Source organism: Vidua chalybeata, chromosome 6 (assembly GCF_026979565.1).
Source record: "Vidua chalybeata isolate OUT-0048 chromosome 6, bVidCha1 merged haplotype, whole genome shotgun sequence".
NCBI lineage: Eukaryota > Metazoa > Chordata > Aves > Passeriformes > Viduidae > Vidua > Vidua chalybeata.
In genome coordinates this window covers 24,299,234-24,317,623 of record NC_071535.1, presented here as the reverse complement: position 1 = coordinate 24,317,623, position 18,390 = coordinate 24,299,234, and the positions used below count along the sequence as shown (strand labels likewise).

The window sequence follows — 18,390 nt, the reverse complement described above, 5'->3', positions numbered from 1 at the left end:
CCAAAACACAATGGCGTCAATGTGACTTTACATACCTAACTTGGGTAAAAGAAGTGAAATGCTAAGAAGAATTTTGTTTAAGTTTGAGAATAGAAGTTCTAGAACAGGGCGGAAAACATACATTGAGAACACTGCAGGCATGAAAGGAGTGATGGAAAAGATGCCAGTGGTACATCAGAACAGCTCTCCTTCTTTCCTGCAGAAGTTTAAATTTGTTGGATGCAAAACTGTTGTATACAAGACTCGAGAGCTATGAGTTTTCCAGATTTATGGAGGTCTTCTGTGCACCATACAGCAACTATTACCAAATACATTACATCTGATCCAGGAGTACTTGACAACAGGTTGCACATTTTAGAAGTACAAATTCAGTTTGCTAGATTTTTCAGCTATGATCTCTACAGCCTGTTACAGAAAAACTTTTTCCCCCCACAGATATAAACAGAGAATATAAACTATAAGAGAAATACAATTAATTAGCTATCACAAAAGCAATTTTCTCCAGAGCTATTTCTTTTAAATGATTTCTTTTAAAGTTTTTCAACATTTTATCCAAATGTCCAAACACAAGTGGGGATATCAGTACAAGTCTTGTGCAAGATTTCATAGAAACAAAACCTAACAGATTGTCTCAGATTTACAAGTAACTTTAAAAAATAGCATTTTTAGAGAGTTCGATTCAACTACTTGGGTGAGATGGGATCTTTGGTAGCCAGCTAGACATCAGCTCAGGCACTGCAATGCTTACAAAGCTGCTGCCTGACTTCAACTGGACACTTCAGAGAGTTCAAACCCACAGCCAGAAAAACAATTTGGCAACAAGTCCATTTCTTTATACATACAGGGAGTAGCCACCTGGTGTTAGTAGTGAGCATGTTCACATGCTGGACTTCACAGGATGTCTGATACAGATCTAGGACAGTTCAGAAGAGATTCAGGGAGTGAAAAACTTCCATTGATTTTAGTGGAATTGGGATACTGATCAATCTCATGGTTCAGATACCTACAGCTCCTCTAGAAATGAGGTATAAATTCCTCTGAAAGTACACATGAAAAGTTAATGTATTAGAGTCCAGAAAGCAAAACAGTTAAACCCCTTATTTCACTTTTCAGAATACTTAACTGACCACCAGAGAAACTTCATATACCACTACACTCTCTTGTGTTTGATCTGTACTATTTTACCATTTTGCAAAAAATTATTTCAAGACTCAAAGACCTAGGAAGAGAACAAGAATGAACAAAGCAATACCAAAAACAAACAAGAACCACCCCCAATAAAAAAAAAAGAAAAAGAAAAAGAAAAAGAAAAAGAAAAAGAAAAAGAAAAAGAAAAAATCACAAAACCCCCCACCAACAACAAAAACTCAAACAAACTAACAAAATACCACCAAAACACCAAGTGAAAAAACCCCAAACTCTTGGAAGAGAGAACTCTTGGTTCCTCGGTTTCCTAGGCTAAGCCAAGGAAGCTCCAAATTCTTTCCCTGGACTCAAATCACCTGGGTCTGTTCTGAATTGTTCAGTGAGCAAGAGGCACCCAGGTTTTGCTTATACAGAATGCAAGCAGTCCAAATCTTGCCCATAGTCAAAACTATTTATACTACAAACTTGAATATTGAAATGTTTACAAAACAATTAGCAAAGATATAAAGTATGTTCGATTTTTACAAACAGTTCAATCATCATACAAAATGTAATGCAGTGATTTATTTCTCTCTCTGAATTTAATCTCTTAACCAGAACAGAGTTTGTAGTCAAAACAAAGACAAAGCAAGCTATCCCTAATTCCAGTTGCAGTAGATAAGGTTCCAGCCCTATTGTTGAAAAGGAATTTGTAGAACATTGTCTCTCTCTAAATTTTTAATTCTTCACAGATTTTTCAATTAAGATTCTAGGTGCAATTATAGATTAATTAAAATGTAGGAAACAAAGATTTAGATGTTAACAAGATTTAGACTTAACAGAAAAAGCCTCGTTTAGGACTGAGCTAATGATTGTGATACCATCTCTACTTGACAGCAGTGGTTTTCTCTCAAGGATGTTATCCTTATTCAGCACACAGAATGCAAACAACTAAGTCTGAGAAACAGAGCAGCATTTAGTCTTTAGAGTCCTTGCTACTTCTACAAAGGACTACAGGAAAGAAAAAAAAATAATAAAAAGAGCACATTAAGGAAGTTAAAACACTCTCATCTTCCTTGCTCCCAGGGCTTTTTTCCCTGTTTCTCTACAAGTTACAAGCATAAAACTTTCATAGCTTCCCAATAAAACTGTCTAACTCTCTTTGCAGGTGTCTGTCTTGCAGTACCAGAGAGGACTAATCACTCCTGCAAACCTCAGCACACCAGCTGAAGTCTTCAGGGAAAATACTCAAGTAGCATAAGGTAATTCATGCATAATCAAGGAAAAAAATAGTCAAATTTTGTATGAGTAAGTGATAACATATTACATGAGAAGATCATGAGTATTTAAACAGGAAGCCATTATTTTTTCCACTCACTGAAAAACATACATTAAAAAAGGGAAAAGCCATTATGTAACAAAAGGCAAGATTATACTACACAAGCATAAAAGTTGTTGCCCAAGTTACTTCAGCCGAGTTCCAAGTACTCACTCTGCAAGACTAGTCCAATTAACAGTGTTATGCATCAACTGATCAATATTCTTTCAATACTTTTAAAGAACATTTCTGAGCTTAGAAAATCTGTATGTAGACAAATCTAACCACAACACTGTAAAACTGCTTTATCCGCAAAATTTTTACAATTTCATTCTATACTGCTCCTTATCTTCACACCAACAACTGACAAGTGACATTTTCAGAAGATGTTTAAGAGCTATCTCTTCCAATTTTATGACTGCTCTTTGCTTCTTGGGAGTCTTAAGAAGATACTTTTCCATTTATTTTCCAGAGTTATAATCTATATTCCAAATCTTAATTCAGGAAGAAAAGAAAAATAATTTCTGCTTACAATAAATTCTGTCACATAGGTACTACACATTCATTCATTAGGTTTTGATTAGATCCATGCTGTACAGAACAGTTACTGCCTATGATTAATGTACATTCATCTAATAGCAAAAAGACAGAATGAAAGCTCCTTTTTCAGGAACAGGAGGAGTTCTTTCATTCCCCTTGCGAAACATGATTTTTATACCACTCTTGACCCAACATCCACTCCTACATGAAAGAAGAGGCTCCAAATACTGCAATTTCAGTTTTTCCCAGAAGAGGGCTACTCCAGTTCTAACGCAGCAGACCTCAGTGAGATTACAGAAAAATGCTGCATGTGCTGCCTAAACTTAGCAAGGTCCAGTCTGCATAAAATACTTTTCAGCTCTGCTGCCCACATAAGCCTTCCTAATCACAAATTACAGGGAATAATAAAAAATTCTGTCCCACAGAAACGTTCTCAAGATCTGGCCAGAGGTTATTTTGCAGGCTGAGTGCTAAGCATCTGAATAGTGGTTTTGTGCAACACTTGCATCAGCCCACAAAGTATCCTGCCAGTGACAAGAATTCATCTCTTAGTACAATATTTCAGTTATAGATAAAAATGGCAGAAGTTCAGCAACTCAGTAACTTGTTTATTTAACTAAACACAATAAAAGCCAGTATATGTAAACTTCAAAAGACTGAGGATATTCATTTTTTCATCTGTAAATCAATACCTTCTCAATAGGTCAATATTGATAATTATGATGATGAAATATTGACACTTCTCAAAATGTTGTTTACTATCACATATATAGTCATATATAGCCATCCACACTATTGGGTGCATCTTGAGAAGCTTTTACTTGCTCAAAACCAGAAAGTAGTAAAAACATTTGTACTCTTATGGCCCATAATGCAGTGTTCAACTGATGCTGCATTTTAAGTCTACCATAATCTTTACCAAGTTTTGAGGCAGCTATAAATGGCCTGGTAAATTTGGGTTTGAAATCAATGAACTTTTAAAGAAATCTGTTTCCCATTTAGCTCTGCAACAAGACACAATATTTTCATTTGTAAACATGCTGTTTTATAATCAAACATTTTCTGCTTTTGACAGTTGCCTGAAATAAAATCTACTGAATCTAATAACTTACTTTAAAAATAAAGCAATACCTTTTCAACATAAATCTTTCAATACTTTCTGCACTGCTCCACAATCTAACATATATGGAAAGATTTTAAGGAAAATTTAATCGAGTGTCCAAATATAACTTTACTTTAAACATTAGGTCATCTAAACATCTGTCTCCAATATATCCCTAGGGATTTAAATCAAATGTCTGCTAAACATGTACAATCATTTTGAAAATAAATAACAGAACAAATTTAGTCTTGATTATGATTATCATGCTTTTTAAAAGGAAACATTTATTCTAATAAGAAAAGTCTGAACTAATTTAAACTTTATGGACATTTACTTAGAAGAGTTTCATACTCTAATTTAGACATTTCTTTCCATTTAGTCTAGTCTTTAATAACATTCATGGGTTTATATCTGCAGAAAGCCTACATGTTTTCTTCCTCCCTTTTGGAAATGCCTAATCAATAAGCTTTATTTCTCATCATATAAAAAGTGAAATTTTGCAGAAAAGATTGATTTGTTTTCTTTTTGTCATCTGGGATGGCCATCATAATATTTGACAATAAGGAACAATATGCCAGTCAAAGCCTATAGTATACTGATACTTATTTTCTTCACTGCTTAGAAAAAAACACAATAAAGACTTTTTTAAGCAAGGACTGTCTCATTACCCAGTCAGCATTACAGTTTTGCCTTGCAAAATTTTTACTAAGAAGTATAATTAATAAGTGGTAGCCATGTTCCCCCTGCTTAATGCGACAGCCCCAATCCCCTTCAGAATCCTAATCCCATTTAGGAGAGGAGAATTAAGCACTTGTCTGCAAACACAGTACTTTCTTAAAAGTCACATTGCTATTGGCTCTGCAATAACCAGAGACTTGGAGATGAAATAACTCCTCTTTTTGATGTTGAACTGATCCAAGGATGAACTAGTATAACAACCCAGAGCCAAGAGAGGCTACCAACAATATGGTGACAGAAGCACCTAAAATGGGCACTGGACACAATGGTTTGAATGTGCTGCATTAACAAAGCAAGCACTCTTGCTTACACACTATTATGCAATTCTGACAGAATTAAGTTGTACACACAAGATTGTGCTGCCACTGGTCAGCATCAATAGCAAGACAATGTCTTGGAAAATAAATTCTTCTAAAAACCTGTAAGCACCCTGACACTTTGTTTTCTACTTCTTGTCATGAGGTTATGTTACGCACATGTGTACATCACCAGCATTGCAAACCTGCCTGTAGAGAACATACAGGTAACCAACCTAAAAACCCCCAATGTATCATCACAAACCTCAAGCATTCATAACTTCATGGCTCAGATCCAAAAATTCATCTAAAGATCAGGAGCACCATCTTTACTGTTTAGTTCTTAAAACATCTACAGTTTATCATTTCAAGATTTAATGCCAAAATACTGAGGATAAGATTTGGTTTTAAACTGAAATTATGATCAAACTTTCAAATTCAGAAATTAATCACATTAGCTGGAAGAGACATCAAATACCGCAGAATCCATAATGAAGAATTAAATTTTTTTTCTGTGTCTCTGATTATCCCTTCATGTTTTACCGAGTTCAGTATGTTATCTGGGGCCAGCCGAGAAAACAAAGTTGAGGGATATTTACTACACATTCAAAATATATACTAATTTTGAAAATCAACCCTCTAACTAAATATTAAGAAACAAATGTTAGTAATAGAAAAATAAGTAAACCTTAACCCTGTTGCAAAGCCACTCAGAATTGGGTCTAAGACAAAGTGAAAGAAATAGTGCAAAAAATTTTCCAAAACTGAAAGGCTACTAAGACTCTCATTTGCTTTTGGGAGTGTTGCTCTTTGGGGGCACCAGCCACACATCTGCATACTTCAGTATAATAAAAACAGTAAAAAGTCCAGGAGACTAGGATAACACACTGAACTGGGAAATGATTCATTGACTAAAAACTAAAAGATGACCCATAAACTGTGTTTACTGACAAAAATTGATGAATTGAAAATGATCCAGAGGGAAAACAAAAACAGCTGTTAACAGTCTAGTTCAGTGATTGAAAAGCAGACCTAAAGGCCAATTACTCCTGCATTTCCTTCCCCACTGTATGGGTGGGACTTCTCAACAACATTCAGACATTCGCAGTTATTTTCTCATCAGAAAACCACCACTGTAGACCACTGAAACATTAATTACCTGTCTCAGATGTTGGTGAAATGGTATCTAATTGTAATCATTTGCCAGGATAAGACATGCTGCAGAAAAAAATGGCAGGCACTTATCCTGTAACTACTCTACTTTGAACACATCCAAAACAGTTGATCTGTAGTACAGATTTTCTGTAGAGAAAATACTATCTTAAGATGGCTGATATTTAACACCTTCTTGCACAAATAATAATTAGACATCAGTGAGTGAGAGTTTCATATTATAAAAACCAATATTAATTTACTTTACCCAACAACAGGACCAGTGTTGGTTTCCATAGGCAGCAAATATCAATTAATCTCCTCCAAGGGGAAAAAATTTAATTGCATGTTTTAAAGTCCAGTTGAAGAAGAGCCCATTTAAGGCCTTTATGATCAAGACGGAGATGCTTGAAAATACTTAGAGGTATCCCTATTATCCATATATTGCAATAAGATTTTTCTTTTTCCCTTGTCTTTAGCCTTTTTACCTCTTTTCATTCCTACCAACCCTAATCATAATACTTCAACCAGTCTGAAAAGGTCAATAGAATCATTTTTCAGAGAGAATTTCAGTATCGTAACAGATGAGTTCCTCCAGTCTCGGGGGTATGATTTTGAGTGTCTCCCACCCTGCTAGCTTGAAATGGAAAAGCAGCAAGTATAAAAAAAAATGTTTACATGTGTAAGGAAATCCAAGGTAATGTCACAGAAACTAAGCTACAGTTAAAGGAAAGTTTGTAATATCATCACTTAACAGGCAAAATGGCCAGATTTTATGCACAGAAATAACCAGAATCAGTTTTCATCTTCTCTTCTAGAACACTGCCACAGAAAACACATCTACTGTTATCAAAAGTCATGCTTTGCTGCTATATGTTAGAATTATATTCTTACTGCATAATAAACTTTTGTGTTACAACAATTTAACATGAATTTGAAGATGTACATCAATCACTAAGCACAACTGATGAAACAATAAACAATAATGAAAAATTGTTCTTTATGTCAATATAATCTTGGCTCACAGAAGCTGGAACAGCTTCAGAATTGCCTCTGCAGACAAAGCATTTTTTGCCTACAAATTTTACAACAGGCATGTTCCAGTATTAATTATTTTGACTACCTACATGCTTTTACATGTATAACACACCGTTCCACAATATTATTTAACTTTAAAATCTGACAAGAAAATGTTATAGCTTATTTTGAAGAAATGTGTATGTTTAAGCTTTTATGCTTTGCTGTAGGTCTCATGCCTGCGAATACTTGAAGGAAGTTAACAGGGGCTTACAGCAGTGTGTATGTAACACAGCAGTCTTTACTTTGGTTACAGATTGGCATTGAGAGCTTGATGACATTTCTGCAATATTTCATAAATTCTATGCTAAAATTAAAATAATCGAGACTCAAAATTCCCACTGTGGAAGTCAGTAGTTATTTGCATATTGATTATACTAGGACACAAATATAGCCCAAGTTTTTTATTTCTATTGTATCTTAGCATTACAAACATCTATTGACCTTCACCAGTGAGATATCACCACTTACAATTCTTGTGCTTAATTCAATGACAGTCTAATTCAGTGCCATTGGTTGTGAGGTACAGACATGGCATTTAGTGATCATTACTTATCAGCATTTATCGATCATTATTTATTTGACATCCTTAAGCTTTTATTTCGCATATTATCATTCAAAATTATATATGTTTATCTTCTTATCTGCAACAACTTCAACATACATTTTTATCGCTCTGCCACAGGTAGGTGTCATGGAAAAAAAAACCCAAAAAAAACTAAAACACATTAGCATCTTCTTGTAGTATTGCACTGCCATCTTGTGGGCAGTAGATCGAATGAGAGCAAATAACTTCATTACTCTGTTTTCTGCTGGTGAAGTTGGTGGTTTTGACAGGTTTGTGTTTTTGTGGAGGGTAGAAGATAAGGGGTGAGGTTTTTGAGAAAAAACTTGTTACTCTAAAAACAATAGGAAATTGATAACCTTTCTGAACACCCTCAGGCTTACCATATACACATCTGAAGGATAAGTGCCTTATTATACCCATAGAGGATTCTGTGCACAAAATGTTTTGTCCCTATTAGCAAACACGCCAGACTATATAAAGCTCAGCCAACTTCTCATTTTTCCCAGTGTATCCTATTTGAAACAAAGACACACTTGGAATTATGAGGTTGCTGTAGGATTCTCAAACCAAGTGAGTACCAGAGCAAGTCTGAAATTTAAGCCCTGGGTTCAACAAGCAGTTTAGCATGAGCTGCATCTGAGTCCACCAACCAAAAAATTCTTCTTCTCAGAGTCCCAGCTTCTACAGAAAGTACTGAGCATACATACTACAGGTGTCATAACATGTTAGGAATTATGAAAATTCTTAGTTTGTTTCTGTCACTGTTACATAAACAGGTAAAATTTGCTTCATATCTTAACCCCCATATAAAAGCTATTACATTTAGAAAAATCCCCAAACATGGCTTGAAACACTTTTAAGAGCTCCAAATGGCTGTTCATGAGTTTCTAGTACGCTGCAATGACTCAATCAAATGAGATCAGTTCACCCTAAACACTCTCTGGACAGAAACAGAGTTGAGGTCAATGACTGTGTATCTAAGTGGAGGCCAGTGATGTGTGGCATCCCTCAGGGCTCTGTCTTGGGACCAGTGCCCTTCCTCACTGCCAGAGACAGTGAGACCTCTGCACATATGCAGATGACATGAAGCTTAGTGGTGCAGTTGACACAATACAGGGACATGATCCATGGACCTGGACAAATTTGATAAGGGGCCCACAATTACCTTATGAAGTTCAAGAAATCCAAGTTCAAGGTGCTGCACCTGGGTCAGGCAAGGAAAGACATGAGTAGATGCTGAGACAATAAGTCATTGAGAACAGCTTTGCAGAGAAGGACTCGGCGATTCTTGTGGATGAAAAGCTGGACATGAATCAGCAATGTGCACTCGCAATCCAGAAGGCCAAGCTTATCCGGGGCTGCATTAAGAGCAGTGGGGGCAGGCCAAGGGAGCTGATTCTGCACCTCTGCTCTTGTGAGACCTCACCTGCAATGCTGCATCCAGATCTGGAGTCTTCAGTACAAGAATGACATGGACCTGTGGGGCAGGCACAGAGGAGGCCACAAAGAGGATAGTGAGTGAAATATCTCTCCTACAAAGACAGGTTGAGAGAGCTGGAGTTGTTCAGCATGAAGAAGAGAAGGCTCCAGGGAGACCTTGCTGTGGCCTGCCAGAACCATAAGGGACTTATAAAAAGGAGGGGGAGGATCTTTCTATATGGACAGATAGTGACAAGACAAGAGGCAATGGCTTTAAACTGAAAAAGGGCAGTTTTTGATTAAATGTTATGAAGAAATTCTTTACTCAGAGGGTACTGAAGTGTTAGAACAAGTTACTCAGAGAGGTTGTGGATGCCCCACTCCTGGAACTGTTCAAGGCCAGGTGAGACAGGGCCCTGAGCAACCTGATCTGGTGAGTGGCATCTCTCTCCATGGCAGGAGGATTGGAACTAAATGATCTGTAAGGTCCTTTTCAATCCAAACCACTCTAAAATTCCATGATTCTGCATTGCAATTTTCATTTGCTCCTTTTAAACTAAAGCTACATTGCAAGGGTATTGCTTCTTCAAATTACTTAACTGTCTGAAAATTTAGAGGAATTTTGCTAGCTGCCAGCTTTGCATGTTCAGCAAAATGTATGAAAGCTCATGAGGATTTCATTAGTCTCCACTAAAATTAAACAATGTTTTCTGTGGCAACCCAATAACATTTAATTCAGTTAGAAGTATACAAAGCAAACAGTCCAATCTCTTTTAGATTCAGATATTTTTAGAATTATCAGCTGGTAGAACAGGGGAGACTCAGAGACTGAAAAATGTTACAGAATCAAAGTTTGAAATGCTATAGTAGGTGGGAAAATACGCTGAAAAATTTCCACTGGGAATGGCTAACAAGGTAACTTCAGCTGGTTCATTCCAGGGCATTCTGCATACCCTCAGCTGCTGGTCACTGCTCTGGTCTGCAGCACGCAGCTATATTCTACCATGTTGAAAAATATCACATTGCATGGTTTTGAATTGCTTAGGAGACCAAAGCCAACAATTCAACTATACTGGCTTCAAAATTAGCATCAGTTTCTTAGAGCTTCCCTGGGGGCTCTTCCTTATTTCCAGCAACCCACTGAAGTCAAACTGTCCCAAATATTGTACTGCCTCCTTTCCAAGTCTTAACTTCCCAACTGTTTCTATGTCCTCCCAATTTCTACAAACATAATGGAGGAGGTTCAGGATATCTGGTATCTCAGCTTACACACACTTAACCTTATTTTGGTCTTCTCTTACCCAAGGTTCTCCTCACCATATTGCCAACCAAGCAACTCCCGCCCAAATCTCCAAGTCCAACATCAGGTTGGCATGCTATTAATTTCTCAGACGAGTAGAGAAATGGCTTCATTTGTTGCTTCTAGTGCATTCCTTTGGAGTACTTTAACTTGTAGAATGTTTCCTTGAAATGATTACTTTTTGACTGCTTCCCATCCTTAGCTTTTTAATTTAAAGACTTTGCTAACATCTGAAATACCAAATCAAGGCAGTGAAAGACACCAAGCATGTACTGTGGCCTCAGATAATATTTCAGCCTTAAGTGACTTCAGAGAAAGGGAGAAAGGAAGGTTTAAGCCCTTTAAAATTTTATGTTTTAAAGTCAAGAAAGTTACAGTGTGTAGCTAAGTACTTAGCTAGTTAAAATGACCTCTGAGCATTAACCAATTATTTTAGTAACATGTGAATGCACACTGCATGGCTTAAAAGGAAGAAAAAAGCACCCAAGGAAACACGGAATACTCTTCCCAACTTTAACTCCCAGAAAACTGTCATAAAAATAACAAGCGAGGGGGAGGGGAATAATGAGACAATTTTCCTGTTGTTTCAAATGCTTCCTTTACATCTATCATGCTCCCTCTCCCATTCATAGGGACCAAGGAAGCCAAGGTGTTTCACAGAGTACACTGGCCAGCATACCTTGTAATGATTTTTGTCTACCTAATGCCTCTCGCAACAGGAAGACCAAACACTGGTTTTAATACTGTATCTGCATTTGACAGTCTTAGTTTGACAAGTGGCTTTCCTGCTTATAGATCTGGTTCAAAGAAGTTGCTGCTATCCAGGTTAATCAACTTTTCTACTCCTGAAATAAAACATCTCTCAAGAGAAAAGGTTTGGACTTTCATAGGAGCTTAAGAGAATTAGACTCCCAAATCCTATTAGGTTTCAATGCAGCTGGAAACCTAACTCTTAAAATTAAAAAAAAATAGTTTAAAAATTGAAGCTGAGAAGTACAGAGAGGCAGAAACCCTGCTCTTTCATGAAAATATGAAGAACAGGGGGGAAAAAAAGATCAGCCTGAATTATCCCTATGAAGTAACTGTTTTATTTTAAAGCTCATTTTGTTCTGACTTTTCCATATTCATTTTACACTTTGCAGTTCATGTTCATTTATTAAATGGAATTAGGCAAAGAGACACACTGAATTTTCAGCAGAAAAATACTTAAAGATTGGTTAAACATTACAGATCTGAAAAAAGTCATCTACGTCACTTAATAAATCACAGTCACATCTAATTAGTCACAGTCTAAAAAGTCACTTAATAAATATATTAAATAAATTATTCAAAATTTTAACTTCAAAATTTAAGATGTTTATAGGTTATTTTTATATGCATGGAAGAAAGAGAGGTTATCCTACAACTAAATATAAATTAAAATTTATTTATAATATGTGTGGTTGTAGCTAATTGTTTCCCTCTGCAGTCTTTTGTTATTAAAAAACAAGAACACACCTATATCAAACAGAAGCATACTAGAATCTTCAGGATAACTATATGCAGCCACCTGCCTTCACTGTGCCATGGGTATCTGTGCAATTTTTGATGACATTTGCACTTCATCATTCAAACTGACTCAACAGCCTGCTACAAGTATGTCTTGACAAACTAATCTGGGTGTCACGTAACATACTTTCCACTACTCAGTTCCTCTCTATGAGGAAAGAAATATCCATTGACTTTGTATTCAACACTATTGTTTTAATTTCTGCCTTTTCCATACAGGCAGGCCAAACAAGGATTTTTTTGATCTTTGTGTTTTAGAGAAACAATTCTTGTGACTTAAACCCTGCATTGACTGAGCTTCTCAAATAACATTTTGAAGAATTGCTATAAATCCAAGGAAATCAGAGGCTCCCAAGTTGTTCTTTTCACAATGATCCTTACAGTTTAGAGTTGATTTTCCGTTTAATTTTTTTTGCTATAAATTCCACACATGACTTAGCTTACTAATTAACCACTAGAGAAAAGGAGCATGCCTGCAGTTCCCTGTACTAGAAGGGCCTGAACTCACTAACGAAGTGTCCCAATTATGTTTCAATCAAAGTCCTTTTCCTCACTATTTTCATACACCCAGGCAAGCAAAAAAAAACAAGTATTTTGAATTATGCTATTAACCTTCATTGAGGAATCTGAAAGATGGGACAAACAATGACAGCAGAAGTAACATAAGCCAAGACTGAGCAAGACTTTGTTCATATTTAAAATTTCATTCACTCTCAGGAAGCAGAGCTTTCCATTTCACATGAAGTCAGATTTCAAGCCACATGAAAGCAGAAGCACCCCTTGCCACAGACAAAGTATGCATGAGATCTGTCACGCTTGACTTTTACAGTTCAGTTACAGCAGAGAGCTGGTCAAGTTTAATTTAGCAATGCCTCTGACAGCCAGTGGTATGCTTATATATTTTCTCTTAAAATACTAAATACTTTCCTTTCTCCTTCTTCCAGCATGCCAGTATCTTCCATTTTATCAGTCCTGTAGACTAGGGGTCATGCTTGATTTCTTTCTTTCTTTTTTTCTCTTCCCCTATTTTTATTAAGTCCATGAACAAGTCCTGTCATCTTCCACAAAGCATCAAAAAATCCCTTTCTTCCTGTTCTGCCAGCTTAGGTTTATGTCTAATAATTTTCCACTCAACCTAGCAGAATTACTTCTTATCAGATCCTTTTGCATCAGACATGCAGATACTAAATAACCTCTCATTTTACTTATGCAGGCAATATTTCTGACCCTTCCATTACACCTATTTGGCTGTTCATTCCCAACCACCTCAGTACTTTCCTACCATTTTTTTGACAGAGTCCAACTCATAGTATCTTTCTTAGAAACCATCTTAACTAAGACTAATTTATGTCTGTTTGGGGGTTGAGGGGTTTTTGGGGTGATTTTTTTTTAGGGGTTTTGTTTTGTTTTGTTTTGTTTTGTTTTGTTTTGTTGGGGTTTTTTGTTTGGTTTGGTTTTTTGTGGGTTTTGGGGGGGTTGTTTTTTTGTTTGTTTGTTTGTTTTTGTTGGTTGGTTGATTGGTTGGTTGGCTGGTTTTCTTTCTTTCTTAATACCAGGCTGTGGTTCAGACAACAAAGTCACTCTATGATGTCTGTGGCATTCACTTGAGGCCAGGAAACAGAACAGAACATCTACAAGAATCCTATGTCCTCCTGCAGAGACAGTCAAAAGGAATATAGGGTGGTCGAAGTAATATTGGGAACCTAAGGTCAGGAAATAAATTCAGTCCTTTTCTCCTTGCTTTCACCTTTTCCATGTTGTAGCCACACTTGCCTAAGAAATTTAACCTTTAGACTGAAAACCTCAAAACTCCAGCCTTTACCTTCTACTTTCTCTATAAATTAGCAGGAAAAAAACACCACTGATTTTTAAGCATCTGTTAAGCAAGTTTTCAAGTTTCAGCCATTTCCCTCTAACACACTTTAGAGCTACCATTTGAAGCACACGTAGAAAAATCCCATGGTACAATTTTAATGTTGTTCAGACTTAGATAATAAATCATTACTGGTTTATTTCAAAACCAATTAATAGAAATGTATGCAAAAATTTAAGGCTAGTGGTGCAGCTAAGGAACTTGCCTGCCTGACAGGAGATTAAGCAAAAGGTTGCCAGTATCTTTAACATTATGTCTCTGGACTAGATACAACAGGCCTCTCACATTATTCTTTTTTTAAAAAAGTGTTGCATGCAGATCAATAGTCTCCTTGAAAATTCTCTCACCCTAATACAGATGCTTCCCAGATTACCAAATATTTTTCATTTATCTAAATCACAATTTTCTAACTGTTGTGTTAGGCAATCTCTTCTTCTACAAAGAAAACCTGTAGCAAAAACAGGGTCTTGCCAGAGGATGGTAACATAGTGCATTAGATCAATCTGAATCACTAAGGCACAGGCCAACTGCTAAGGGTAGATAAATCTGTCATCTTGCAAAACATCTGATGGCAAAACACCTCAGTATCCCTTCAGATATGATGGGTTTTCAACAGTTTAGGACAGAGTAAACCTTTCCATTCTCTCCTATAGAAAGATGGGGGTAGTACCAAGCAGAATCCAAAAAACCTTTAGAATTTCAAAGGCTGCAGAAAAGCTACATAAACAGTCATACAAGACACTGGAAGGGCAGGGACAGCAGTCATACAATACACTGGGACACCAGACTTCTCCACTTCTGCTATGACATCTCTCACTGTCAAAGGATGAAGCTGAAAACAAAGGGCATACAGAGTTGCTAGCATGAAAATAAACTGCTCAAATGTGTGTTGGTGGCAGGAATGCACAGAAGTGGATTTAGAGGTACAAGGGGAATTAGAGGGAATGGAAGACCAGCTCACATGTAGTGTCATGGCCACAAAGGTCTCAGTCACAGGAGAATTTTTCTTGCGCACATTACACTGAAGCTTTACATAAGACACAGCAACACTACCATGTAGCTCTTCTCTTTCATGTAAAACATAATATGACAAACAGCATTTAGACCTCAGAAGAGACACTAAGGAACACTTAAAAACACACTACATAGTTGAAATATTAACAGGATTTACATATGCAGACTAAAAGAGCAGGATACTGTGTTAAAATCCCCTACACTGCAGGGGATATTTCAGTTTCACTGGGATTTAGGTAAGAAACCTGAAGAAATTGACCAGCAACGCTTTCATTGCTAAACAGATGTGTACGATTTTGACATTTGTAGTTTGCAGTACAAACAGACTACAAATGAATGAGTAATGTCGACATTCCTAAAAGTATTTCAAAAACCCCACAGAAACGCATTTCCACTGTAGCCCTGCATTGGTTTCTCTGTAACTCAGCGACGAAGAGCGTCACGGGGAAGGCGTCTGAGCCGGGCAACTCGTTTTCAGTCCCGTATCCAGGCGCTGGAGGCGGATCCCCGCCGTGGACTCCCCCGAGCGCGGCTCTAGCCCTTCGGGCCCGCTGTGCTGCGGGACATCGGCGGCTGCTGCCGTTGAAGGGGCCCGCCCGCCGCTCTTATCGCCCGAGGGGCTGCAGGGCGTGTGTGGCGCAGATACACCGCGGAGCCAGGGAGCGCCTCTTCACCCCCTGCCCCACTGGCGGGCCGAGCACCGTTACAGAAGTTGCCCCGGGACCCCCGGGCTTTGGTCGCCTCCGGGGCCCGCCCGCACCGCCCGGCGGGGGAGGAGCCGCCGCTCAGCCGGTGCGCTCCCCGCCGCCCGAGCAGCGCGGAGAGGAGGAGGCGGCGCGGCCGCCTGCGCCTCAAGTTGGCGGAGCGCCGGCGGGGGACGGGCAGACCCTTCCTGCCCACGAGGAACGCGCACACTCACCCGCCGAGCCTCCGGCGACGACTTGGTGAGAGGCCTCCTGCAGAAAGCCCCGGGGCTGCCGAGCCATCCTTACCCGCGCCGCGGCGGCGACAAGAGGGAGCTGGCGCCTGGAGAGCGGCTGCGAGCCGGGGCCGAGTCCGCGCTGGGCGGGTGGGGAAGTGCCTGAGGGGCCGCGGTTATCTACGGGCGGGAGGGGGAGCCGCGAACGCCGAGGGCGGGGGCGCCGGGCTGCGGCCCCGCGGCGGCCTTTGGCAGCCGGCCCCGGGCAGAGGGCGGCCCCGGGCACGACACGGGCTCGCAGCTACGGGCGATCGCTTCTAGCCGGAAAGCGGCAGCCTCTCTCTCTTAGGGCAGAGCCGGGACGGCCGGCGCTGCGATCGCCCAGGCTGGGGCGGGGAGCGAGGCTGTGGCACTCTCAGCGGGTCGGCGGGGGACGGCGGCCGATCGCCTGCTCGGGCTCGGGCTGTACACTCCCGCCTCAGGGCTGGTGCTATACAGTGCACATCCTGCTTCCCCATCGCTGCTGGGACCCAGCTAACACCCCCACATCCTCTGCTCCTGAACTTCTAGGAAGGGTCGGTGGTGCCGCTGGGCTCACAGGCTTTTTGAAGCCTACTGTCCTTTTAAAACCTTTAGTCTAAAGGTTTGATGTTCAAAGGACGCGGGTATTTTGTCACTTGGAGAGTAACTATTACATGTATTACACGGACCTGTGGGCCCTTCTTAGTAAACAAAACGGTGACAGGGCACGGGCTGGAATGGTGGGACATAGCGCCATTGCCGACAGCCCCCAGCACTGCTTTCGGCAAGGCCAATTTCTGCTTTTCCAGAAGAGGCCCGAGTACAACGTGGGGGACAGCTTGGGCTCATCCCAGAAGTAGCACCATTCAAGGGCAAGACAGTTCATAGGGCTGTTCTGATACTTTAGTTTGCCGAGTGCCTGCGAGTGTTTTGTGATAGTTTAGCCACAAATGTTGCTAACTGACTAGAGGTTCCAGCCTTGAAAGGAAATATAGCTTTTTGTAACATAGAACAAAGATTAGAGGAAAACAACGGGTTTATTGCTACTGAAAAGGATGGGAACATAGGAAATATACAGAGAAGTGTTAATAAAATGTTAAAAGACCGAGACCCTAATTGCAAAAAGGAATAATAGTCAGGTATAGCATTCCATTATATCACTTGAATGCATCAGCGAATAAACATGGATTTTTGATCTATATAGAAGCTGAGTGTGGATTGCTGTGGGAATACAGAATAACTCCCTTAAATTAATAAAACTTCAATGTGCTGACCTTTAAGTAATTAAAATCTCAACTTCAATGTTTCATTAGCATTTGCCTTAGTTCCCTTAGTTTGGCTCCTTGATAATGCTGCTCAATAAATACTCCTGGATCATCAAGTCTCCAGTGTTCCCTACCATCAAAAAGCAGATGCTGAAGCATCACCACTTTTTTGTTCCAGAGATGTAGGTCTCCTTCTGCAATGTTCTCTTGGGTACAAATAGCAAATCTAGTATTAAGGTGGACTTTGCTACAGTATTTCGACAGCAAAGAGAATTTTGAGTTCATCAGAGTGCAGAAACTGGCCAGATAGATTTGTTTTCTGCATGTGTCCCTGCATCAAAGAGAATAACAGTCAGAATGCATGTAAGTTACATATAGATGTTCACACAGTAGCATAACACCTGCTCCTTAAAAAAAAAAAAAAAAACAAACAACCGCTGCTATTGTTAGGAAACTATTAAGGTTGTTTCATGGTATTCAAACTCCAAATCTATGCCCCCTAATTCAATTCCCCAACTGGAAGTCTCTTTGGCACATCTCCCTTATTTTCCATCCACCCCTCCCTCCTCCCCCACAAAGGGCCTTCCCACTGTGCAGGTTTCCTAAAGCACCTCTAGTCTTAATCCTATTTCCATATGGCCTCTTCCGAAACCAGTACATGAGCGCCACTCCATTCTTTTCCTCGATATCCCTGGCAGGGTCTGTCTCTCCATTTGTCGTTACTGCGTCCTTTAGTAGGGAATTCCGCCCATCCTGGGCAGCACCCCTGCGCTAACACCCGACAAGGAAACCACAATTGCCTGTGCGGGGGCGGGACGGGCAGGAGAGACCCCCAGAGCAGAGCAGCGCCCCGCCCGGCCCTGGCCCCGCCGCCTCTCCCTCCCTCAGGGCGGCACCACCCCGCGCCCGGCCCCGCCGCCTCGCCCCGCCCCCGGGCCGCGGCCCCGCCGCTGCGCGCTCCCGAGGGCGGCGGGCGCGCGCGCCCCTCCCCCCGTCCGCCCGCGGCTTTGTTGCGGAGGCGGCGGCGGGGCCGGAGCGCGCAGGTAACGGGGCGGCGGGGCCGGGTCGGGGCCGCCCCGCGGCGCTCGGGTTGGAACTCGCCCCATCCTCTGCGG

General features: G+C 40.1%; 2 protein-coding genes across 2 annotated transcripts in view; one reads left to right on the top strand and one right to left on the bottom strand.

Annotated features, from left to right (window-relative positions):
* Nucleotides 1-16,894, bottom strand: part of SLC25A21 (solute carrier family 25 member 21) — a 241,754-nt gene extending 224,860 nt beyond the window's left edge. Inside the window, exon 1 of the mRNA XM_053946647.1 lies at nt 15,990-16,894. Coding sequence (XP_053802622.1) covers nt 15,990-16,056 — 67 coding nt within the window. The 5' untranslated portion in view covers nt 16,057-16,894. The remainder of the gene's footprint in view (nt 1-15,989) is intronic.
* Nucleotides 16,895-18,297: 1,403 nt separating this feature from the next.
* The window catches only part of MIPOL1 (mirror-image polydactyly 1), a 181,710-nt gene continuing 181,617 nt past the window's right edge, over nt 18,298-18,390 (top strand). Inside the window, exon 1 of the mRNA XM_053946718.1 lies at nt 18,298-18,318. The gene's annotated coding sequence lies outside the window, so the exon portion shown is untranslated. The remainder of the gene's footprint in view (nt 18,319-18,390) is intronic.